The sequence below is a fragment of the Electrophorus electricus genome, chromosome 20 (genome assembly GCF_041902795.1).
Source record: "Electrophorus electricus isolate QZ-2024a chromosome 20, ASM4190279v1, whole genome shotgun sequence".
Classification (NCBI taxonomy): Eukaryota; Metazoa; Chordata; class Actinopteri; order Gymnotiformes; family Gymnotidae; genus Electrophorus; species Electrophorus electricus.
This window is the reverse complement of record NC_137516.1, coordinates 455,619-481,204: the sequence shown is the minus strand read 5'-3', so window position 1 is coordinate 481,204 and position 25,586 is coordinate 455,619. Positions and strand designations below refer to the sequence as shown.

The following is a 25,586-nucleotide window of genomic DNA, read 5'->3' as shown; positions in this document are numbered from 1 at the left end:
TCACTTCCTGGGTTTAAGAATGAACAAACCAATCCAGACCCTTTCAGTTGCACACAGAGCACGCGTGCCTCTTGGGAAGAACTCTTGGCCGACCTGCTAATGTCAGGGTTCCTTTGTGGAGATGAGATGTTCCCTCCCCCTACGCCTGCCCTCCTCTTCTTCCCCTCTCCCCACCCACACCCACAATGCACAGCCTTTGTGAGGCAGCCTGAAACTGGATGCCAGCTAGCCTGTGATTGGCTGAGCTGAGGTCCCCTCTCTTTCCTGGTGAATATGCATGAGGTAGCAGGCTGGTGTGTGCTCAAACAGCTGCGTGTTTGGGAGAGAGAACACGAACCAGCGAGAGAAAGACACACGGAGAAGGTTAGAGGGAAAGAGATCGAAACAGCGCCAGTGAGCCAGTGCAGCTGTGTTTGGGTCTGCAGCCATGACGGGGTTGTGTTTGTGCGACTGGATATGAAACAGAACCACCATGGCCATGTCTCTGAGCGCAGACGATGAAGACTACGACTCCGACACAGCCGAACAGGTCAGCGCGCACACACACACACACACACACACACACACACACACACACACACACACACACACACAATCTTTCTTTCTCTCTCTCACAAACACACACTCTTTCTCCCCGCCGTGTGCTCTGGGCTCGACTAACTAGTACTACACGACTGGGAGAAGCAGCTCTCTTGTTGTGGCTTTCTCTGTAGAAGGAGAGTATGTGATTGTAACTCAACCCTCTCCATGTTGTGTGTCCGTGGTGACTGTAGCCGTGGAGCTTAGAACGCTGTAGTTGTGGGGGCAGGCTGAAGCCTCTCTCTCTTTCTCTCCCTCCCTCCCTCCCTCCCTCCCTCCCTCCCTCCCTCCCTCTGTCCCTCTCCCTCCCCCTCTCTCGCTCTCTCTCCTCTGTGCTTACGCTTCCTCATTCTAGTCTCATGGTTGAGGTTTGACTTGCTGTTTGTCTCCTGTTATGGACCTGCTGCTAAATGTTGGATGACGTTCTTGGCTTTGTTTTGAGCGGAGCCGGAGGTGTTGAGGTTTCTGGTTCGGATGGTTCTGGTGATATACAGCACCACCACTGTCGTGGGCTCATGGCCGGACTAACGTCCAGTAGGCTGCAAGTGTCTAAACAGCTGGAGGTGTTTCTCTTCTGATCCATCGCTTTCAAAAATGACCTGAGAGAAAATAGAGCCTTGTGTGTGGTTTGTGGGTGTGTAGGTGTGAAAACAAGATTATCTGCCCTGATGTCCTGCTGCCCCTCACACCCACACTCACCCCCAGGCCGTCTTGGGCTTCCTGTCTGCTGATTTGATGTGCTGGCAGAAACAGTGCTGGGAACACGGCAGCAGAGGCCTTTAAACAGCGTGTACCGGTCACGCCTCATCACTGCTGAAGACCGGCAGCTCGGCAGAAACTCTGAAATGTTTTATTAACACTTGTGTAGTCAAGGACACGGTGTGTGTGCTCTCCACAGCCCTAGTCTGCTGCTTTCTATGCTCTAAGCACTATAATCCGAATTATTTTTATTTTAAATACATTTCTGATGCAAAAAATCTGAATTGCTGAATTGTTTATTCTCGTTGGTCATTTGATCTCCAGAGACGTCCTCTGTGTGCTGATGTCCTCCGTTCCACCTGACCACAGACCCTAACACTACATAAAGAGTCACACTAGTACTGTACACTCTGTAAACCCTGAAAGAGTCCCCACAGTCTTGCGCCACATGGGTCTGCTTGGCGGTCGTGTTTATGGTGGTTGTGGCCAACGCTGAACGTTTTGTGTAATTCTCTGTAGGTTGTGGTCTGTTTTGTTGCTTTTGGTGTGTCCTGTGAGACGTGTTCTGACGAAAGGACACCTCACACGGTGTCACTATCACTGATCCCAGAACAACTGTTGTTTAAGGCGGATGTCTCGCACGGTTTCACTAACAATGATCCAAGAACAGCTGCTGTCTAAGGAGGCCAGGAAGGCCAGCCAACCATACTGGCTCAGTCAGTGGTTTTATTCAGTGGCATTGTAAATATCACTGATCCCAGAACAGCTGTCGTGTTGTAAATATGGCCCAGAGTTGGAGAAGCGCAGGTCTGATGGAAGACGTCCAGGGGTTTTGAACAGTTATCAGTTGTTTCTCTAGTGCTGAAATGTTTCATCTTAAATAAATATCGATAAGAGTTTTGTGGAAAACAGATGTTTATTTTTTCTTCCAGCCTAACTAAAAAATTTTTAAATGATTGAAAGTTAAGGGAATCTGCTTACAAAATGGAGAGGTCTTAACCGGTACAAATGTGCAGTTTATAACATTTTTATGTAAAAGAGAATAAACAAACGTTCTTCAGAAGCAGGTTGGATGCCAGCAGTCATGGGACAGGAAGTGTTTTTATCTGAAACAGTCTTCTCACACCTGCATCAGAACACACTGGTATTTATGTCTGATATATTGATATGTGTTATGGGAAGCTCATTTTGTCCAGTACAGATGTGATCTGCCTGTGCTATGCTGCGCTATGCTGTAGACTGTGATCTGGCTGGGCTATTCTGTGCTGTATATACTGTGATCTGGCTCGGCTATTCTGTGCTGTATATACTGTGATCTGGCTGGGCTGCGCTATGATGTAGACACTGTGATCTGGCTGGGCTGTGCTGTGCTGTAGACACTGTGATCTGGCTGGGCTGTGCTGTATATACTGTGATCTGGCTGAGCTGTGCTGTGCTGTATATACTGTGATCTGGCTGGGCTGTGCTGTGCTGTATATACTGTGATCTGGCTGGGCTGTGCTGTGCTGTATATACTGTGATCTGGCTGGGCTGTGCTGTGCTGTATATACTGTGATCTGGCTGGGCTGTGCTGTGCTGTATATACTGTGATCTGGCTGGGCTGGGCTGTGCTGTGCTGTATATACTGTGATCTGGCTGGGCTGTGCTGTGCTGTATATACTGTGATCTGGCTGGGCTGTGCTGTGCTGTATATACTGTGATCTGGCTGGGCTGTGCTGTGCTGTAGACGATGCGATCTGGCTGGGCTGTGCTGTGCTGTAGACGATGCGATCTGGCTGGGCTGTGCTGTGCTGTGCTGTAGACGATGCGATCTGGCTGGGCTGTGCTGTGCTGTGCTGTAGACGCTGCGATCTGGCTGGGCTGTGCTGTGCTGTAGACGCTGCGATCTGGCTGGGCTGTGCTGTGCTGTAGACGCTGCGATCTGGCTGGGCTGTGCTGTGCTGTACGTACTGTGATCTGGCTGGGCTGCGCTGTGCTGTACGTACTGTGATCTGGCTGGGCTGCGCTGTGCTGTACGTACTGTGATCTGGCTGGGCTGCGCTGTGCTGTACGTACTGTGATCTGGCTGGGCTGCGCTGTGCTGTACGTACTGTGATCTGGCTGGGCTGCGCTGTGCTGTACGTACTGTGATCTGGCTGGGCTGCGCTGTGCTGTACGTACTGTGATCTGGCTGGGCTGCGCTGTGCTGTATGTACTGTGACCTGGCTGGGCTGCGCTGTGCTGTATGTACTGTGACCTGGCTGGGCTGCGCTATGCTGTATATACTGTGATCTGGCTGGGCTGCGCTGTGCTGTATATACTGTGATCTGGCTCTTCTTTGTGAAGGCAGATGTGCTGCTTAGTAGGGGGTAGGAAACAGTAGCAAAGCCTGAGGGGGTGGGGAGGCAATTCTGGGCCTCCCTCATGCCCCTGCCTGGGGCAACGGGGCAAATATCCATCGACTCTGCAGAGAGTCTTCCAGTATACGAGCCAGGCATGGCCCAGCTAACCACATGTTGTGTAATTGAGTGTTGGGATGAAGCGAACCGTTGCAGACGTGCACACACACCTTCATCAGCTACTGGCCGTGCGTGTGGGAACATGCGTTGTCCCTGACTGACTCCTCCTGACCCCGAGCCCTGACTCACTGACTTACAGTTGTAAACACAAACCAAACCACTACATACATTCACTCGTAACAGCACTCACAGTGACAGAGCATTGACTGACAATAATCACGTCAACTTCAGTGTGAATTCGTTAATCAGTAGGGCTGTTAATTTTGCTTTTTGAGTAGCTGAAAGGTCATCTATGAAAGACTGTGTGTTGTGTTGTGTTCTCTAAAGACCATAAGGATTCCTCTGACATGAGTGTACTGAGTGAGTTATGAGCAGTAATAGTCACATGGGTGTGTTTGATGCTTCTTGGCCTTGCGGATGAATTTGAAAGTCTTGGCTACAGTTACCTTGGACATGGGAACAGATATTGTGAAATTTGCGGTGCAGTTAGCATACCAACCAAAAGTGCAGACAGTGCAAGATCGCTGTATTACTGTATTACTGTATTACTGCATTCAACAGATAATCATATTTTTCCCAGATGCTAATTCCTGAATCCCTGAAACGGGCCTACTTGTAAAAAGGGTGCCATATCCGTGAATGTCCACATTCAGTGTTGAAACATAATATGAATAAATGAATGAATAAAATGGAATATGAAAATGGTATACATTAACTGTCCTTTAATAATAATAATAATAATAATAATAATAATAATAATAATAATACATTTTCATGTGCCGTTCTAGAAATACAGACACATTACCTATAGAGGGAGTGGAGGTATCATATAGCACACTACGCAACTCAAATATTTCCACAGAAATCCACTCAAAATGCTTTGTTTTAGAGACAGGGTTCTTTAGAAGTCCTGTACGCTTGTCTTTGTGCACGTGTGATATATTGTGCACATCCATCTGTGTGCATGGGCTGGAATAAATGTCGAATAGACTCAAAAGCAGGCATGCGAAAAACATCAAAAAAGCTCAGCAACGCCGTACGGATGGCAGCGTCCCGGGAAGCGCGAGACTGACCCCAAAGGTTTTATCAACCAGTCCAGCGTCCTTATTCTGGATCGGAGACACATGCAGCGAGCACGTTGAATCCAGCACGTGTCTCAAGAACATGGAGCAACGAAACTCCGTACGTCCGTCCCTCCACATGAAGAGATAAAACAACAGCGTCGGCTGCAAGACATCAGTTTGCTGAGGGTTTTGCTGAGTGCGCGGAGTCGGACGTCACACCAATCGCATGTGGAAGACATGATTGATTAAACACGGTAAACAAAACATGCGCATTGCCCGAAGGCGAGAGCTGCCTGGCCGAACACGTGAAGACAAGGCCCAGCTCATTTATTACCCCATTCTTGGAGGACACAGGTTCAGAGGGACATGTTAACGCGTGAGGTTTGCTAGGCTGATGGACAGACCTGCCGCTCCTCACGCCGTTATAGTACGGACTAGATGTACTGTGCCGACATGCTAAAGACGCAACACGTGTTTTCCTGGCCCATGGCACTCAGGATATGACCGTGCTTACAAATATTTATCTTTACTGCTAAATTACGGATTTTGGAGTTTCAGAATTGTCCGACTTAATTAACCAACTGTTCATGCAAATACTAATCTACACTGTTTCTTCCATTTTTAAATAAAAGACTCTGGGCCTGTCCGTTTGACTCAGCCTGTCTCTGCCAGCAGGTTGTCTCTGTATACATAGAGCGTCTTTGTGTCAGTATTATTAAGGAGTGTCTGTGTTAGTAATGGTTTCTCTGTGTTAGTAAGGGCGTATCTGTGTTTAGTAAGCGTTTTTATGTGTTAGGCATCTCTGTTAGTAAAGCATCTCTGTGCCAGTAAGGTGTCTCTGTATTAGTAAGACTGTGTTAGTTAGGGCTTTTCCGTGTTAGTAAGGGTTGCTTTGTGTTACTAAGGGCATCTCTGTTAGTAATGGGTCCCTGCATTAGTAAGTGTCTCTGTGCCAGTAGGGTGTCTGTATTAGTAAGGGTTTCTCTGTGTTCGTATGGGTTCCCTGTGTTAGTGTCTCTGTGCCAGTAGGGTGTCTCTGTATTAGTAAGGGCATCTCTGTGTTCATATGGGTTCCCTGCATTGGTGTCTCTGTGCCAGTAGGGGTTCAGTACCTCGTGTGCCTCTGACGCTGGCCAGCTGCTGAGTCTGTGCTTATTACTGCGCTGAGGTTGTAACACAGAGGCAGAGCTGCGGTGTTGGGTTACCGTCCCCGGAGACGAGAGCACGGCCGCGAGGGGAGGAGGTGTGGAGTGTCCTGGAGTGTCCTGCCGTGTCCTCCAGGGTGCTGGAGTTCTCTGTGTAGGCTGCTGACATGTCTCGTAATATTTCTCAGCTGGGAGTCGTTGATATTAATCTGAGCACAGAGACCAAATATTTTTTAGATGTTGAGTGTATGTGCACATCTGTATCTGGTTGGACCAAAGTCCTCACAAACAAAAGAATCTAAATAATAAAAAAAAAAGGTTGTAAAAAAGATGTGGTGCATGTTTGGAACAAATGTCTGTATGGATCACGGGCTTTGAGGAACCCGTTTAACTTCAGATTTTATTCTGCATGTTTTTTTGTGTGTAAAATGTGGCCTGAATTGTGTGGAGGAGGAGGAGGGTTCGGTCCGAGCTCCAATGTCCGCCTTCGTTGCTTCTGAAGTGTGTAGACTTTCCTCGTATCTCAGAAATAGCCTCTGACCTGCTGGACACCAGACAATTTCTAGATCACACATTCGTGAACATGCTACACTAAATGTGCCATAATGTTGTTTATTATCGGCGTTCAGGGTTCCTGGGTTTGCCCCCCAAACACTCAGTACTGGGTGACCACACCCCCTCCCCCCACACACTCAGTACTGGGTGACCACACCCCCTCCCCCCAAACACTCAGTACTGGGTGACCACACCCCCCTCCCCCCAAACACTCAGTACTGGGTGACCACAACCCCCACCCCCCAAACACTCAGTACTGGGTAACTACACCCCCCTCCCCCCAAACACTCAGTACTGGGTAACCATACCCCCCACCCCCCAAACACTCAGTACTGGGTGACCACAACCCCCACCCCCTCCCCCCAGACACTCAGTACTGGGTGACCACACACAACTATAATTGGCAACATCACCAGTAGTCATGGAGGCCTGTACCAGGAGGAAGTGGAACTTTTCAGTGGTGCACTGCCAACAATGTCTCCCTCAGTGTCAGCAAAACCACGGAGGGTGAGCAGAGTGCACACACCACTGTGGATGGAGAGGACAATGGTGGAAAAGGTGACAGCTTTGACCAACAACACCCCAACCAGAACAGCACAGCTGCTGCTAAACACAAGGCTCTGCAGAGGGTGGTGAACACTGCCCAGAACACCACTGCAGCTGGTTCCCCACTCATTCAAGACGTCTATAACAAGAGACGCCAAAGGAAACCCAGGAACACCTGACCCCACACTAGCCACTGCCTGCTCCAACCCCGACCATCCAGAAAGATACCAGGACATCCGGGTCAGAACCACCAGGTTCACCAGCAATTTCTACCGACACACTGTTTAACTGATTACACCAATCACAGCGAGAACATCAGCGTGAGCTCCACTGACCCTCCCCCACCTAGCACATACCTGTTACCCCCGAACCCCCGAACACCCAACACACTTTACCCGTTACCCCCAAACCACCACCTCACTTTAGGCGATACCCCCAAACACCCACCATGCTTTACCTGTAATACCATTACATCACTCCTAAACGTCAGCCATACACACACTCCTCCTTTCTGCTCTTGTCGACTTTTTTCTTTTCCATTTTTTTTATGTCCTACACATAATTTCATTTACACTGCCAATCGCCTGGACTGGTGTGTTGCCATGGCAACCCTCTGTGCTGAAGGACTGACTCCTCCTCCTCTCACTGGTGTTCTGTGTTACAGTGTGACAACAGAACTGGAGAATGCTGTTGGGTGGAGGAGGATGACGATGACAATGATGATGAAGAATCTGTGCATGGTGTGTGTGTGTGTGTGACCTGAGCTTATGCGATGATGTCTATATTACTTTACCCATTACGACCCACTGTGGAGCCCCAGTGATGTGAAACCAGGACGTTACTGCTGTGATGTCTGTATTCACTGTGATGACTGCTGATGACCATGAATGCGTGTGTGCAGACCAGGTTTTAGCAGACGTAGAATGTCCATGTGTACTTATGTGGCTGATACGCCAGAGCCCAGACAAACCCGTAGAGTAGATCACAGGAAGTGAGAGCCCTGCACCCTCAGACGGTGCACACGAGAGAGGAGCTGTCCCACAGATATGTGGCTAAAGGTCAGGAACGTGCCCCGGAGTGGCAGTGCCAGCAGCAGGGTACCCACAGTGGCCCAGTTCCACCAGTGACTGTGCTCCACTGGTAACTGAGGCACACATGATATGACGGCATGGCTTCCAGTACAGGCTCGTGTGCCCATTAATGCAGTAAATACAGCAGTTCAGCTAGAATGTGCAGATGTGCAGATATCAGCTGATCTGCTGAAACCACACAGCAGATGTGAACAGAGGCAGGTGGACCCTTACTCCAGCTGTACTGGGGCTCGTGTGGTGAGGGGTGGGCCCATGTCGAGGGGTTATGTGGGCGCTCGTGGGGGTTGTGTTAACATGGTGTGGGCTTCCTTCGTTGTTCTACACTGGGTCAGTAACTCCTGGCTTTTTATACTCAGACTTTTACTCTCTAGATTTGTGTTTTTGTTCCATAAAGCTGCTGACTTGGGCTGTGTGTGTGTGTGTGTGTGTGTGTGTGTGTGTGTGTGTGGTGCAGCTGTGGGCCAGACTGTGCTGTACAGGCCCGGTTGGTTCTGGGCCCAGCCCAGCACTGACGCTACTGCACAAATATGTTCGAGAGAAGAGAAAAGACGCTTGTAGTGTTGTTTTGTTTTCCTGTTCAGTCCTTCAGCTTGTGGCTTCAGAGAAACACGAACAAGAGTGTGGAAATGTTTGTACTGAAAACGTGAATGAACACACTCTCACACACACGCACACTCTCACACACACGCACACTCCGTGTGTGTGTCTCTCTCTCTCTCTCTGCCCATAGCAGCGGCCAGCCAATCGGCCCAAACCCAAAATGGCTGCCACAGCAACGGCATCCATGGCAACCACATCGTCCACAGCAACCGCCGTCAAGCTCCCGTCTAACCGGAGTTCTTCGGGGGCGCGGCGCAGGCGGACACGGTGCAGGAAGTGTGAGGCTTGCGTGCGTACAGAGTGTGGAGAGTGTCACTTCTGTAAGGACATGAAGAAGTTCGGAGGGCCAGGACGCATGAAACAGTCCTGTATTATGAGGCAGTGTATCGCTGTAAGAACACACACACACACACACACACACAATAATACACACACACACAATAATACACACACACACACACACACGCACACAATAATACACACACACACACACACACACACAATAATACACACTCACTGTTTTATCCATACAGGACCAACAACTGTCTCTGAATGTCCCTAGAATTCAGGTAATTTTACTAAAAGACTTAAAGAACTTGTCCATGGATGTGTTTGACGTGTGTGTGTGTGCTTCTGTAGCCCGTTCTGCCCCACACAGCGGTGTGTGTGGTGTGTGGTGAGGCTGGTAAAGAGGACACACTCGATGACGATGAGGAGAAGTTTAACGCAATGCTAATGGAGTGCTCCATCTGCAATGAGATTGTTCACCCAAACTGCCTCAAGGTCAGAAAACACACCTTTTTGCCCTCTAACCTCTGACCTCTCACCTCTGAACCAAATATTCTAATTGTCCACATACACATGTGCACACAGATGTGTATATACACACACACACACGGGCAGTTGGAGGTTCCCTCTGTATTGGTTCCCCTTCCTCCTTCGCAGGCTGTGGTGCTGGTGGACGTTCACACTGAAGAAAAGAGCATATCCACACAGACAGCAGAATGACATAGAAACGCTCTGCTGTGTCTGTTGTTTCCACCTGTCTCACTGTCTCACCTGTCTGTCTCTGCCTTTCTGTCTCTGTCCCCCAGGTGAAGGACGCAGCTGGAGTCGTGAACGATGAACTGCCCAACTGCTGGGAATGTCCCAAATGTAACTACGCTGGGAAGACAGGAAAAGTGAGTTTCAGACGAACGTGTGCTGGAGTCTGCGTGTGCATGCGTGCGCGTGTGCATGCGTGTGCTGGAGTGTGTGTGTGTGCGTGCGTGCATGTGCATGCGTGCGCGTGTGTGTGTGTGTGTGTGTGTGTGTGTGTGTGTGTGTGTGTGTGTGTGTGCTGGAGTGTGTGTGCTGGCGTCTGCATGCGGCACTCCCAGCTGAACCAACACTTCCTGTAAACATTTAAACACCAGTGTTGCACCAGTTTAGTGTTTCACGATTCTACCATTAATGAGCTGAGCCAGGTGTGGGCAGAGCTACACGAAAGCTGGGTGTTTGTAACAGACACCGCCGTACTGGGTGTTTGTAACAGACACCGCCGTACTGGGTGTTTGTAACAGACACCGCCGTACTGGGTGTTTGTAACAGACACCGCCGTACTGGGTGTTTGTAACAGACACCGCCGTACTGGGTGTTTGTAACAGACACCGCCGTACTGGGTGTTTGTAACAGACACCGCCGTACTGGGTGTTTGTAGACTATGTAGGCTGTACTTTTGTTTTTGGTTTAAGTGACTCTTACCTACTCTGCGTGTTTCTGTGGTTTAAAGTTAGGACTGCCTATTCCAGGTTCAGTGTGAGAAGTGTCTAAAAACAGAGCAGTGTTCTTCCTCTTACTCTCACAGGAACAGTAAAAACATCTCAAATCCGGGAGAGTAAAAACACACACACAATGACTCACACACACACAATGACTCATATTGTCTCAAATGATTAACCCTAAATTACACATTGATGGTGGTCTTTGAAACCTTTAGTCTCTTAACAGTGCAGAGAAGCTGGGATGTAACCTAACCCTCCGCCCTAACCCTGCATGGCTCACAGGTCTCTGCGCTGATGCACCTGTGCGTGACTCATGGAGGCTGTTGTAGTGAGCTGTTAGTCGCAGGGGATGTTTCACTAAACTGTGCAGCACAGGGGAGCTGCTGGAACAGGACTAGGAAGTGCAAACACCTTACAGCTGAGCGAAGTTTTGCTGGATCCTTATCTAAAAAGTCACCTGAGTAGTATGACTTAAGTCATGCCATAAATTAGATTTCTCCTGATAAACGTGAGTGTCATAAGGTCTAAGGGGGTCATAAGGTATAAAGTCTTGTCTCTCTTTTTGCCGCCCTCTTGGCCTGTAAGCAAAAACGTGGTCCAGGGTTTAAATACGCCTCCAACCTGCCGGGTTCCCTGCTGAGGGAGCAGAGGGGAGGGCGTGATGGGCGGGATGAGGCGGAACAAGCCGCCATCGCCGCGGCTACAGCCCGGAGGAAAAGCGAGAGGGACGACGCCCCCAGACCGTCCCCAGAGGAGCCCGTGGCACGCCTCCCCCCACTGCTTACACCCAGGGACCTGCCCCGACCACGCCCCGACGTGCCCAACTTCCTCAGGAAGAAGAAAAAACTGTTTGATGATGATGAAGAGGAAGACGAGGCTAGTGCTAAAAAGAAGGTAAATCTCAAATTCTACTCACATAGGCAGGGGTAGCTCAGTGGTGAAGGTACTTGACTTGTAATCAGAAGGTTGCTGGTTCAAGTCCCACCACTGCCAGGTTGCCACTGTTGGGCCCCTGAGCAAGACCCTTAACCCTCAAGTTGTACTCAGTCAAAATTGTAAGTTGCTTTGGATAAAAGTGTCAGCTAAATGTAAGTCATGTAGTGATTTTTTTCAAATGTGAACTACTACAAACTGTACTGGTGTGTAATTGGCAGTGTTATTAATATGTCATGTTCTGTCTCAGCTCAAGAGGCCTTGGAGGTCTGAGGAACCTTTAATTGCCCCAATGAAGATGGAGGAGGAGGAGCTGGAGGAGGAGCAAGAGGAGGAGACTAAACTCTCGCCCCGCCTCCTCGCCAAAAAGGAGGAGGAGACTAAACTCTCGCCCCGCCTCCTCACCAAAAAGGAGGAGGAATCTAAACTCTCGCCCCGCCTCCTCACCAAAAAGGAGCTGAGCTCTATCCGAAAACAGGAAGAGCATGAACAAGAGAAAGATGAGGATGAGGAGGAGGAGGAGGAAGAGGGCGGCCTGCCTGTGCCGGCGTGCAGCCCCATGCAGAAGAGCCTGCCACTGTGTGTGGAGAGCGACACGTCACAGTGCAGCTCCCCAAGGGCAGGGCCGAGCAGCGAGGGCAGCGAGGGTCAGGAGCGCGTACCCCGGGCGCGCGTGCGCAGGCCCCGTCGCCGGGCGCCCAGACGCCAGCTCGGCGCTGAGCTCAGCAAACATCTGAACTTGGAGATCCGCCGGACCGAGCTCTCACTGGCCAACGAGAACCAGCAGCCGCTTCAGAGCGAGCCAGAGGACAGCGAGAACGAGGAGCCCAAGAGAAGCTTCCGGAATGGGGCAGCGGGGGGCGGAGCCGGGCCCGGGCCGGAGGTGGGCGGGGTCGGTGGCGAGAGGCCGCACCTTCGTGCACGTGAGATGAACGGCACGGCCTGGGAGCTCCGGCACTTCTACCCCTCCCACATCACCCCGCTGGGTTTGAACCGCAGCTCACCCACCCTGCGCCCGCCCCCGACACGCTCACCGCCAAAGTGTGTGCAGATGGAGCGGCACGTGATCCGGCCCCCGCCCATCTGCCCACCACCTGATAGGCTGCCACTGGCTGATGGGCGGAGCCACGTGGCTCAGCGGGAGCTCTGGTTGGCTATCTTCAGTTACCTGAGCCACCGTGAGCTGTGCGTGTGCATGCGTGTGTGCCGGACCTGGAACCGCTGGTGAGATACTGCTCTGCCCTCTCTACAGCTCTACAGCTCTTTGTAGATGATTAATGATTATTAATGTTTAACCTCACTGTTCACACTCATAATGTCTTTAAATTGAATTGCTCAATTGTCATAAACTGAAATATTCATTATTAATCACTGTCCACTAATAACTGTGTGTGCGCGTTTGCGCGTGCAGGTGCTGTGATAAGCGTCTGTGGACCCGGGTGGATCTAAGCCGCTGTAAGTCCATCACTCCCTTGATGCTGAGTGGTGTCATACGCAGACAACCAGTCACACTGGACCTCAGCTGGACCAACATCTCCAAAAAACAACTCAGCTGGCTACTGAACCGACTGCCAGGTGTGTGTGTGTGTGTGTGGGGGGGGGGGGGTTGAGAGTGTATTGTTTTTCAGTATCTGATCCTGTTCTCTCTGTGTGCTTGCGCGCGTGTGTGTGTGTGTGCGTGCGTGCACGCGTGTATACATATGTATATATGTGTGTATACATATGCGTGTTTATGTATACGTGTGTGTGCGCACGTGTATACATATGCGTGTGTGTGCGTGTATACGTGTGTACGTGTGCGTGTATACATATGCGTGTTTATGTATACGTGTGTGTGCGCGCATGTATACATATGCGTGTGTGTGCGTGTATACGTGTGTGTATACGTGCGTATACGTGTGTGTGCGTGTATACGTGTGTGTGTACGTGTGTGTGCGCGCATGTATACATATGCGTGTGTGTGCGTGTATACGTGTGTACGTGTGCGTGTATACATATGCGTGTTTATGTATACGTGTGTGTGCGCGCGTGTATACATATGCGTGTGTGTGCGTGTATACGTGTGTGTGTACGTGTGTGTGCGCGCATGTATACATATGCGTGTGTGTGCGTGTATACGTGTGTGTATACGTGCGTATACGTGTGTGTGTGTGCGTGTATACGTGTGTGTGTACGTGTGTGTGCGCATGTATACATATGCGTGTGTGTGCGTGTATACGTGTGTGCGTGTATACATATGCGTGTTTATGTATACGTGTGTGTGCGCGCGTGTATACATATGCGTGTGTGTGCGTGTATACGTGTGTGCGTGTATACATATGCGTGTTTATGTATACGTGTGTGTGCGCGCGTGTATACATATGCGTGTGTGTGCGTGTATACGTGTGTGCGTGTATACATATGCGTGTTTATGTATACGTGTGTGTGCGCGCATGTATACATATGCGTGTGTGTGCGTGTATACGTGTGTGTATACGTGCGTATACGTGTGTGTGCGTGTATACGTGTGTGTGTACGTGTGTGTGCGCGCATGTATACATATGCGTGTGTGTGCGTGTATACGTGTGTACGTGTGCGTGTATACATATGCGTGTTTATGTATACGTGTGTGTGCGCGCGTGTATACATATGCGTGTGTGTGCGTGTATACGTGTGTGTGTACGTGTGTGTGCGCGCATGTATACATATGCGTGTGTGTGCGTGTATACGTGTGTGTATACGTGCGTATACGTGTGTGTGTGCGTGTATACGTGTGTGTGTACGTGTGTGTGCGCATGTATACATATGCGTGTGTGTGCGTGTATACATGTGTACGTGTGCGTGTATACATATGCGTGTTTATGTATACGTGTGTGTGCGCGCGTGTATACATATGCGTGTGTGTGCGTGTGTACGTGTGCGTGTATACATATGCGTGTTTATGTATACGTGTGTGTGTGCGCGCGTGTATACATATGCGTGTGTGTGCGTGTATACGTGTGTACGTGTGCGTCTATACGTGTGTACGTGTGCGTGTATACATATGCATGTGTGTGCGTGTATACGTGTGTGTGCGCGCGTGTATACATATGCGTGTGTGTGCGTGTATGCGTGTGTGTGCGTGTATACGTGTGTGTGCGCGCGTGTATACATATGCGTGTGTGTGCGTGTGTGTGCGTGTATACGTGTGTACGTGTGCGTGTATACATATGCGTGTGTGTGCGTGTATGCGTGTGTGTGCGTGTACATACGTGTGTGTGCGTGTATACGTGTGTGTGCGCGCGTGTATACATATGCGTGTGTGTGCGTGTATACGTGTGTACGTGTGCGTGTATACATATGCGTGTGTGTGCGTGTATGCGTGTGTGTGCGTGTACATACGTGTGCGTGCACGCTCAGGTCTGCGGGTGCTGCTCCTCTCTGGATGCTCCTGGGTAGCTGTGTCAGCTCTGTGCACCTCCACCTGCCCCCTCCTCCGCACGCTGGACCTGCAGTGGGTGGAGGGTCTCAAAGACCCCCAGATCAGGGACCTACTGTCGCCCCCTACAGACAATAGGCCAGGTAACACACACACACACACACACACACACGCGTGCACACACACACACCCCAGTGCCTCTTTCACCACAGCTGGGTGCTGTGTGTCCTCCTGCAGGTCAGATAGACACGCGCAGTAAGCTGCGGAACGTCCTGGATCTGTGTCTGGCGGGGCTGGACGTGACGGACGGGTCTCTGCGCCTCATCATTAAGAACATGCCCCTGTTAGCACGACTCAACCTCAGTTACTGCAACCACGTCAACGACCAGTCCGTCAACTTGCTGACCGCCGCAGGGACCACCACCCGCGACTCGCTCACACACATCAACCTGTCGGGTAACCTCACACACACCTCACACACAGCAGCCTGTCAGGTAACCTCACACTCACACACTCCAGATGATACACTGGGATCCTCACAGCTTATATTCACACCAGTAATTCATTCTTGTCTTATTTTCTTGAACGAACTACACTTCACACAGTTCTTGCAGTATTGTTGTGAATTCTGAATGCTGACGTCAGCGTTGGGCATGTCCTGCGTGTCAGTGTGTAACAGGGTGACGGATCAGTCTCTGAGCTACTTCAAACGCTGTGCCAACATCTGCTGTATAGACCTGCGCTACTGTAAGCAGGTGAGCCAGCAGGCGTGTGAGCGCTTCATCGCAGAGATGTCCGTCAGCGTCTCGTTTGGCCTGCGGGAAGACAAGCTGCTACAAAAACTGTGCTAGCCATCACACCACGCAAGCACACACACACGCACACCCACTGATGCAACACACACTGATGCAGTCTGTCACGAGATGGGACATTGAGAGGGATTCTGGGAGAGAGGCTCTCTTGCAGGGCTGTGCCTTTCAGCTCAGTGAGATCTCCTCGTCTGGCCCAGTGGACTGAGAGGACAGACTGATGGACAGTACTGTCCTGATGGAGATTTTCTGTGAAAAGGTGCCGTGACACTGTCTGTAGAATGAACACACACACAAACACACACACACAAAGCACATTCTTGTGTTCCTACCCAAACAAAATCTTAAAAAAAAAAAAAAAAAAGACTGTACAAATAATGTAAAACTCAGAACTATGTTCCTTCTCCTCAGTACTGCATACATCTGTTATTTGGTGGGATTTTTCTTTTTATATACTGTTTTTTTAATCTTTGTTGTCTGAAAGTGTTTCTCTCAGTATTGACTTCATCATTCTGCATTTTCATTCTCCACATTTTTGCCTGTTCCTCGCTGGTGTTGACCTCTGACCCGGGGCCCAGAGAGCGTTTTTTAACGGGTGCCATATTCCCTGCGTTCTTCCCTGAGCACTCGGGGCGCTGGTGTCCACCCTGCCCTGAGGATACAGAACTCTTCTGAGCTGAACGCAGTCTGTCGTGAAGAAGGATTATATTTAGATGGAATTCTATCCCTAGAACAAGAAAAAATCTTATTTATGAATAGCCGAATTCCTGAGTTAATTAGCTAGTTCTTTAATGTTTTTGTAAGGTGCCCGTCAGAAAGACGCAGTCCCTCTGCTACTTCCTCACCAGTTACACAGTGTTTGTGTTCATGAAGTTATCAGGACTGGGACTCATTCGGCCCACAGATGGCTGGGTTTGGGCTGTCTCAGGGTTGGCCAGGGCGGGAGAACAGAGATCCCATGTGGTCCAAAGTGTTTGCCAACTCTAACACTTTATGTAAATTTGGCTATTTATATTTGTATGTAATAAAAAACAGAAAATCCTCAGAGTGGTTTGTGTCATCTGTTCAGTGTGAAGAGAAATTGGTACTAGAACAGCCCTCCGTCAGCTCTTTGGACCCACAACCTGTCACTGCCTAGATGCTGACTGTGGAGGACATAAAGAAACAAACAAACCTGGAATAATAAACCCAAAAGTTTATTTTATATAATTTTTATTATACCACAAGGGAGAGGAAAAACTTGCAGCTATAGCTATTGGTTAATTCATTAATTAGTAAAAGGAAAAGATTAAATCTTTTATTTTTCAGAAAAAAATAATCTGATCATTTACACAGTACTACAGTAAAATGGAGAGAATAACACACACAGAACTAGACTGGTATTGCTGGTCATCCCACACGGGTGTTTGGGGAGCCGCAGCTGGTAGGGGTAACGGTGGATGTGTGGGATGACGTTAGACGATGGAGACGGTGTCTCCAAGGTTGAAGTGTAACGCGACCCCACCAGCTATGCCAGGGTTCCTGTTGTACAGGACCATGTGCACCAGTAACACCACAGTCCATCATATCAACACCTGTGCTCAAAAAATCAGACTAGCCCACAAACACACTACATGCTGAACAATCCACACAGCCCTGCTGTCATCAGTGAAGTTTATGCAGGATTTAAATATAGATCAGATTATATGTTGACAACATAAGGACATGAGGTCTGCTGAGCAAGACCCTAGCTGAGCGTTTAGTTTGTGTGCTCGATTACAAAACTACAGTGTAGGTCTAGATTTTCATTATTAGTTGCATATTGAAATCACCTCAATGCATCATAACTGAGAGATCCCAGTCATTATCACTCGTGCATTTTTGTTGGTTTGGTTTTTCAAACACACACACACACACACACACACACACACACACACACACACACACACACACACGAGGCTACACAGTGTGGGAGACAGACAAAAATATTTGGCATCTAATTCATGTTCTCACAGTGTGTCACAGTCATGCGGTTTGTTATTAGACGTGTCATGAGTGAGATGCTGGGTGACTGAACTGTGTGTAGGACTGTCCTGTTTGGATATGTCCGCACAGTCCCTGTAAAGTCCACTAGGTAAGGAACAGTGAAGAAGACGAGGTGTGGGACCAAGCCTTTCCCCTGGACTCACTCACAGATGCACACGCATACACACAGATCTGTGAAAGAGCTCCCACAAGGCACAGTGGAAGAGAGGCCTGAAGAAGAGTGAGGATGAGGGTGAAGGTAAAGATGACGAGGGTGAGGGTGGGTATGACGTGCGGGTCCAAGGTTGGCAGTGGCATGTCTGTAGGGCAAGTGGCAGCCTCAGCACGAGGGTCTCAGTAGAGAGTCTCTCTGGTCATGTCACCATGGGCTGAGTGTTTCTGCTCAGTGACACTGTAGCCATATCTGTGCCATCGCTGTAGGGTTTAATTCAGCTCTTCTGTTAAGGCATGAACCTGGAGGGTCGAGGTTTGGGTCTCCTCCGTTCCACAGCATGTGAAGCTGTTTCAGGCATCAGGACCTGAAGACGTGCACGGCTCGGATCACGTACTGTCTGCAGATGGGACACTCGTTCATACGTTTCCCACACTTAGTGCAAGTGACCATGTGACCACATTCCAGCAGGACGCAGTCAATGACGGCGTCCATGCAGATACGGCAGAGACTGTCATCGCTGGACAACCGAGTCTCGCCGTCTGGAGACAGAGAGAGACCGAAAGAGATTAAAGACACAACACGTTAAAGAACCAAGGGAAAAATCCCACAGACACGCAGCAGAGATCCTTATTAAACTGCCTGAGTCGCTAGGTTTCACTGTAACTGACTTCATGTAGAAAATGGAACTGGGGGAAAAAAAAAAACCCCAACTCAACCTGGGGAAGAAAAGAAGGTAACTGGCTTCACAATCAAAACTACATCTCCCATCATGCATCTGTGGGGGCTGGTGCCATCATGCCACGGCAGTGGTCATGCTGCAATGACACCACTGATGGAACAAGGCACTGGTGCACATGATGTCTCCCCAGTCAGGAGTCTTACCTCTGACCCCAGCACTGCGGAATGTAGCTACCACTTTAGCAGAAAGAGCAAAGTACAACTGTTTAGAGGTAATACAGACTCTCAAAACTACACCTGCTAAATGAGAGAGAGGTTCTTGTTTTCCCATGGCTATTTGCCCTAAAGTCTGCAATCTTGTCTTATATATTCACTAATAGACTCTTGAGAACAGACCTTCTGTTGGCAATCTACAACTACAAGCTACAATGTTTTTGACATCACTGGCTGTTTCCCTGGGGGCGCAACCCTGTCAGGCTGTCTGTGCTGTGTTTACAGAGTGCTCCCTGCGTAGTGCTGTCCGAGTGCTGACTGAGCCAGGTCCTGTGGATGTCATAGGCCACTGGGAGTTCTGAAGACTGCAAACGCATCTAGGAACTGGCTGACAAATCTACTAATCCACATTCATCAACAATTTATTACCATTTGTTTGTAAACAGTGAAATGAAAACCTTTGACCACTAATAGATCAAAATAAATTGGAAAAATAACAAAATGATAATCTAAAGGTGTACTTTTTGAAAATAAAGCTCATATGTTTTAACAACATTCAAGAAAGGTCAAATTCTTGTTTCAAGTTTTAACATTGCACAGTTTCACAGAGACAGACGGGGGATATTGTTCAGGGGCCCCAACAGTGGAAGCCTGGCAGTGGTGGGACTTGAACTGGCAACCATCTGATTACTAGACCAGTACCTTCACCACTGAGACACCACTACCCAGAGATAGCGTTAGAGTTACAGTTAGAGTTATTGTTAGTGTTAGCATTAGCATTTGAGTTGATCGTTGACTGTTCATGTTCTCCACTGGAAGGAAGACGTGAAATTATGGCAAACATAACAAAAGATTTCCAATCAAACTGTTGTTTCCACGTGCACTTAGACCTGTGTCTGTCTGTGTGTCTGTGTGTGTGGTGTGCGCATTAGTCTAATACGCTTACTAGACTTGCGGGTCCCATTGTTCTCATGGTACAGCCTCCTCACTCTCTCCACCAGCTCCCACTTCTCACAGCAGCCGGAGAAGCTGACGAAGTTCCTGACCAGAATCTCCTTCAGCTGTCTGACTGTGAGCTGTTCCACGTCCTCCAGAGAGGACAGGTCTGAGAGGGACGCACGGGGCGCATGGGACGTCCGCATTCCCTGAGAAACCCACACAGGTCACCCCTACACATACAGGAAGCAGGATGGGAGGTGCACTTACTCCAACTCACCTGTTGTGGGCGCTCTGCTGGCTCCAGGTTAAAGAGGGGGGTGGAGTCACCAACACCCTATGAATTAAACAAATCCACACACAATTCTGGTTTCCAGTGAACATATAAATGTAGACACTAAGCTAGGTAGAGCATCATTAGTAACAATCACTCCACCAGTCACTGATGACGACGGCACTGCTCCACTCACACACTCGCTGGATTTTTTGTTTAGACACTGTAGACTGGACCACAGCTCAGGCTCGGCATGAGGCCACAAAACACACCTGATTGGTGAATCCTGAGTTGTCACTACTGTTGACTGGTTCTCTGTGAAACAGTGAGAGCGGTGAGGCGGGGTCTGCAGTGGGCGCACGATGAAGAGGGTGTGACGGTGAAGTAGGGGTGTCTGGCTCCTCCCCACTCTCCGCCCCTTGGTGACACAGCACCAGGTCAACGAGGTCCTCCTTCTCTCTGTGGAAACCAGCCGTAAGGTGTGAGGAGTCGTCCGGTATGAGCACACTACACAACGGTGTGAGAGGCAGGTGCGCAGACCACCTGCAGGTGTCCGTGCTGATGTCATGCAGCATCAGGTACAGGCGCAGGTCTTTGACGCGCAGGCGCATGAGGCGGGACCTCTGGAAGGCCGTCTCCCTCAGCAGATGACAAGTGGCACACCTGCGCAAGTTCTCCTGCAGCACGCAACACAGCGAGCAGAAGGTTTTCTTACAGTCGCAGCACACGTGCTGAAAAGGAAAGAGACAGAGGAGACGTGAGAGGGCAACCGCAGGCAAGTCAGAATAGACGCGAGAGGGCAACCGCAGAGAAGTGAGAGGAGACGCGAGAGGGCAACCGCAGAGAAGTGAGAGGAGACGCGAGAGGGCAACCGCAGAGAAGTGAGAGGAGACGCGAGAGGGCAACCGCAGAGAAGCGAGAGGAGACGCGAGAGGGCAACCGCAGAGAAGCGAGAGGAGACGCGAGAGGGCAACCGCAGAGAAGCGAGAGGAGACGCGAGAGGGCAACCGCAGAGAAGCGAGAGGAGACGCGAGAGGGCAACCGCAGAGAAGCGAGAGGAGACGCGAGAGGGCAACCGCAGAGAAGCGAGAGGAGACGCGAGAGGGCAACCGCAGAGAAGCGAGAGGAGACGCGAGAGGGCAACCGCAGAGAAGCGAGAGGAGACGCGAGAGGGCAACCGCAGAGAAGCGAGAGGAGACGCGAGAGGGCAACCGCAGAGAAGCGAGAGGAGACGCGAGAGGGCAACCGCAGAGAAGCGAGAGGAGACGCGAGAGGGCAACAGCAGAAGCGAGAGGAGACGCGAGAGGGCAACAGCAGAAGCGAGAGGAGACGCGAGAGGGCAACAGCAGAAGCGAGAGGAGACGCGAGAGGACAACAGCAGAAGCGAGAGGAGACGCGAGAGGACAACAGCAGAAGCGAGAGGAGACGCGAGAGGACAACAGCAGAAGCGAGAGGAGACGCGAGAGGACAACAGCAGAAGCGAGAGGAGACGCGAGAGGACAACAGCAGAAGCGAGAGGAGACGCGAGAGGACAACAGCAGAAGCGAGAGGAGACGCGAGAGGACAACAGCAGAAGCGAGAGGAGACGCGAGAGGACAACAGCAGAAGCGAGAGGAGACGCGAGAGGACAACAGCAGAAGCGAGAGGAGACGCGAGAGGACAACAGCAGAAGCGAGAGGAGACGCGAGAGGACAACAGCAGAAGCGAGAGGAGACGCGAGAGGACAACAGCAGAAGCGAGAGGAGACGCGAGAGGACAACAGCAGAAGCGAGAGGAGACGCGAGAGGACAACAGCAGAAGCGAGAGGAGACGCGAGAGGACAACAGCAGAAGCGAGAGGAGACGCGAGAGGACAACAGCAGAAGCGAGAGGAGACGCGAGAGGACAACAGCAGAAGCGAGAGGAGACGCGAGAGGACAACAGCAGAAGCGAGAGGAGACGCGAGAGGACAACAGCAGAAGCGAGAGGAGACGCGAGAGGACAACAGCAGAAGCGAGAGGAGACGCGAGAGGACAACAGCAGAAGCGAGAGGAGACGCGAGAGGACAACAGCAGAAGCGAGAGGAGACGCGAGAGGACAACAGCAGAAGCGAGAGGAGACGCGAGAGGACAACAGCAGAAGCGAGAGGAGACGCGAGAGGACAACAGCAGAAGCGAGAGGAGACGCGAGAGGACAACAGCAGAAGCGAGAGGAGACGCGAGAGGACAACAGCAGAAGCGAGAGGAGACGCGAGAGGACAACAGCAGAAGCGAGAGGAGACGCGAGAGGACAACAGCAGAAGCGAGAGGAGACGCGAGAGGACAACAGCAGAAGCGAGAGGAGACGCGAGAGGACAACAGCAGAAGCGAGAGGAGACGCGAGAGGACAACAGCAGAAGCGAGAGGAGACGCGAGAGGACAACAGCAGAAGCGAGAGGAGACGCGAGAGGACAACAACAGAAGCGAGAGGAGACGCGAGAGGACAACAACAGAAGCGAGAGGAGACGCGAGAGGACAACAACAGAAGCGAGAGGAGACGCGAGAGGACAACAACAGAAGCGAGAGGAGACGCGAGAGGACAACAACAGAAGCGAGAGGAGACGCGAGAGGACAACAACAGAAGCGAGAGGAGACGCGAGAGGACAACAACAGAAGCGAGAGGAGACGCGAGAGGACAACAACAGAAGCGAGAGGAGACGCGAGAGGACAACAACAGAAGCGAGAGGGGACGCGAGAGGACAACAACAGGACAATCAGAGGGGACGCGAGAGGACAACAACAGGACAATCAGAGGGGACGCGAGAGGACAACAACAGGACAATCAGAGGGGACGCGAGAGGACAACAACAGGATAATCAGAGGGGACGCGAGAGGACAACAACAGGATAATCAGAGGGGACGCGAGAGGACAACAACAGGATAATCAGAGGGGACGCGAGAGGACAACAACAGGATAATCAGAGGGGACGCGAGAGGACAATCGCAGAGAAATCAGAGGAGACGCAAGAGGACAGCAACGTTGCTCAGCCTCTAACACACCTACAGAGGCCTTCCAGCTCACAGACGTGTGCTCTGAACACCGGACCAAAGTACCAACTCCACCACAACAACAAAGATGAAAAAAGGACAATGATCCGAACATCTGTGCATGACACTAAACACACAGGCTAGAAGTGATAGAATCCCTCTAACATAACAACTATTTCATCTGAAAATAACCATAATATCAGGCCAAACATAATCAGAAAATATCAAAATATCAGCTTCTGCAACAAGTTTCCCTGCTGCTTAAACCACACTGTGGTTTTGACACCATGGAAACAAGCAAAAAAAAAATTTGCACGGTTTGAGGAACCAGCACCAGCACTCTCCATGCTTGTAGATGAGACACTCGTGAATGAGAACTTAGAGCCTGTTAAATGTCCTGTGTGTGGGACAGTATCCTGCGTGCAGGACAGTGCCCTGCATAAACCAACATTCAGAGGCCTGTTCCTTTATCTGTTCCACTGAGCAGAATTGCCTACACTGCGTCTTATATCAAGGAGTTAGCACAAAGCTTATCTTACCCTCCTCCTGAAGACGGAGAAGGCTTGTCCGCAGGCCTGGCACAGCAGGGTGGAGGTGGTGGAGAAGGTGGAGTAGCCAGCAGCAGGAGCGAATCGGAAATGGCCTGCACCTCCCCCAAAAGCTGCCTGCTGTCCTCTCACTGCTCCTGTACCCATTAGGTCATTCAGCAGACCACAGCACGATGCCCACACACACGAGGCCCCTGCCTACTCACACACACACGTGAACATGTGCAGACATGCCCACATGCACACACGCATGTATACAGACACAATCACATGCACACACAAGCATGCATGCCCACACTCACAAATGCGTGCACACATGTGTAGCCAAATATGCACGCGTTCGCGCGCGCACACACACACACACACACACACACACACACAAACAAACATACACACAAGTATATACTAAACCACACATTCTAACATGAATGCATTCACAACCACATACTAGAATATGCCAATGCAATACTACTTTTATGCATGGCCAATGTAGACAATGTAATAGCTGCATGTAAAATTGGTAATAAGATTTTATGGATTTGTTACATATTCATCTGGATTGTATATTGCAGTCCTCTTTAATGATAATATTTGTGTTGGTCTCACTGCGAGAGAGAGTGTGTGACCACATTCCCGGGACATGCAGGATATCAAGCCCTGAAACAAGACCCACTGATCAATCTCATTAAAAATGAGACCAGGACTCATCTGACCTGTAAACAGGGATTAACGCTCTTTGAATGACCAGTGTCAGAGAGGCAGCTAGTCAGCCAAATGTCAAAGTCATGTCCAGTGGACAACATCCACTTAACAATCATTTAAGCCACAGCCATTCACAAGTCCATCTGCAAGCTTACTGCATATCTAAATGACATAGGACAATGTCGTCATTCACTGCAATTTAGTAGACTTGAGTTCATGCGTATGCCGAGATCATTAGCTGCAGTAGCTCATGACAGCTCTAATGACTTGTGTTACATTACTGGCTGTAACACTAACCTCTCTGTGTGTAATGCCAAGTAACACACTTCTTTGTAACCAACTAAAACTTTTCAATGTAATTTAGCTGGCTAGCCTGCTAGCTACTTCATGTACATATATCCTCAAAGAGCCGTGATGTAAAACCCTCGCGATTCAGTTTAGCTGGCGGCAAACAAGATAGACGACAAGGCCCACTCATTTCGCTGATAACACCATGTTTAAGACAATAACAGACAGTTATTTGGGGAATTGGTCCTACAGGCAGCAAACAGCTGGCGTGAGAAGACGTTAGCGAAGATAGCAACGTTAGCTAGTCTGCTAGCAAAACACTAGGAGTAGTGAGAAACGGTAATGTTAGCTACCGCTAATGCACTACACTATAATGGGACCAACAAATGAAGGTTAATACAAAGTAATTAAAGCCAGTACCTTCATAGCAACCTCGCTTATCTAAATCATTCACCTAAACAACAAGGTCGGTCCTCCTGAGGAGATTAGCAGCGCCGCCATCACCCGTTAGCCTGCCTACTAAGGCTCGAGACCAGCTCACGCGTCCAAACAAACTGAACTCTCAGCCAATCACAACCGTTGAGCCAAACCGAGGCCGACATCGCCTACGAGCTCTCAACCAATCACAGCTGCCGGAGCCGCTACCGACAGGACGCAATCTGTCAATCTGTTGCTAAGGAAATGGAGAGGCATTGGCCCCCCGTTGCCAGGTTACACATTTCAAAAGAAAAATAATTTGGTAGAATGATGTAGAAGAGTGTTTAGTACTTTATAAAATGCACTTTTTAAATTACAATACGTGGATGATTTATCTTAAGATCCAATCTTATACAATTTAATTATACATTTGAGGCATCTACCCGAGTCTGATCATAATGCACGCTGCTATAATAAAGGAAATGTCACAATTACAGACACCTCTGAATTTACTCTTCATAGAACACCATTAGCAATTAACTTATAAAGCTTATTAAGATTATTTTGTCTACAATAGCTGGTACAGATTAATATACTAAAACAATCTCCTTACTGTGGTATACGTTTGTACTGAGAACGTGGACAACTATCACCCCTAGTACACATAA

General features: G+C 49.8%; 2 protein-coding genes across 10 annotated transcripts; one reads left to right on the top strand and one right to left on the bottom strand.

Annotated features, from left to right (window-relative positions):
* Window positions 1-262: 262 nt before the first annotated feature.
* kdm2ba (lysine (K)-specific demethylase 2Ba) lies at window positions 263-16,724 on the top strand. Of its 3 annotated transcripts, none has more exons than XM_081703510.1 (10): window positions 263-529; window positions 8,911-9,168; window positions 9,417-9,560; window positions 9,872-9,959; window positions 11,118-11,434; window positions 11,724-12,697; window positions 12,885-13,048; window positions 14,852-15,013; window positions 15,108-15,326; window positions 15,540-16,724. In XM_081703510.1, the coding sequence occupies exons 1-10, from the start codon at window positions 473-475 to the stop codon at window positions 15,719-15,721; spliced, it is 2,565 nt and encodes an 854-aa protein (XP_081559636.1). In that variant the 5' UTR covers window positions 263-472; the 3' UTR covers window positions 15,722-16,724. The 3 variants fall into 3 exon arrangements, with proteins under 3 accessions (XP_081559636.1, XP_026851563.2, XP_081559635.1); XM_026995762.3 differs by having other exon boundaries at window positions 266-529; window positions 8,908-9,168; window positions 9,872-9,958; window positions 11,126-11,434; XM_081703509.1 differs by having other exon boundaries at window positions 266-529; window positions 8,908-9,168.
* Window positions 16,725-17,566: 842 nt separating this feature from the next.
* On the bottom strand, window positions 17,567-25,064 carry rnf34a (ring finger protein 34a). Of its 7 annotated transcripts, XM_081703513.1 has the most exons (8): window positions 24,922-25,038; window positions 24,058-24,168; window positions 23,503-23,709; window positions 20,503-20,690; window positions 20,232-20,418; window positions 19,966-20,022; window positions 19,696-19,894; window positions 17,567-18,397 (listed from the first exon to the last, which is right to left on the bottom strand). In XM_081703513.1, exons 1-8 carry the CDS (start codon window positions 24,925-24,927, stop codon window positions 18,216-18,218), a joined length of 1,137 nt encoding a protein of 378 aa, XP_081559639.1. In that variant the 5' UTR covers window positions 24,928-25,038; the 3' UTR covers window positions 17,567-18,215. The 7 variants fall into 7 exon arrangements, with proteins under 7 accessions (XP_081559639.1, XP_026851566.2, XP_026851564.2 ...); XM_026995765.3 differs by lacking the exon at window positions 24,058-24,168 and having other exon boundaries at window positions 23,503-23,808; window positions 24,922-25,064; XM_026995763.3 differs by lacking the exon at window positions 24,058-24,168 and having other exon boundaries at window positions 24,922-25,045.
* Between the last annotated feature and the right edge of the window lie 522 nt (window positions 25,065-25,586).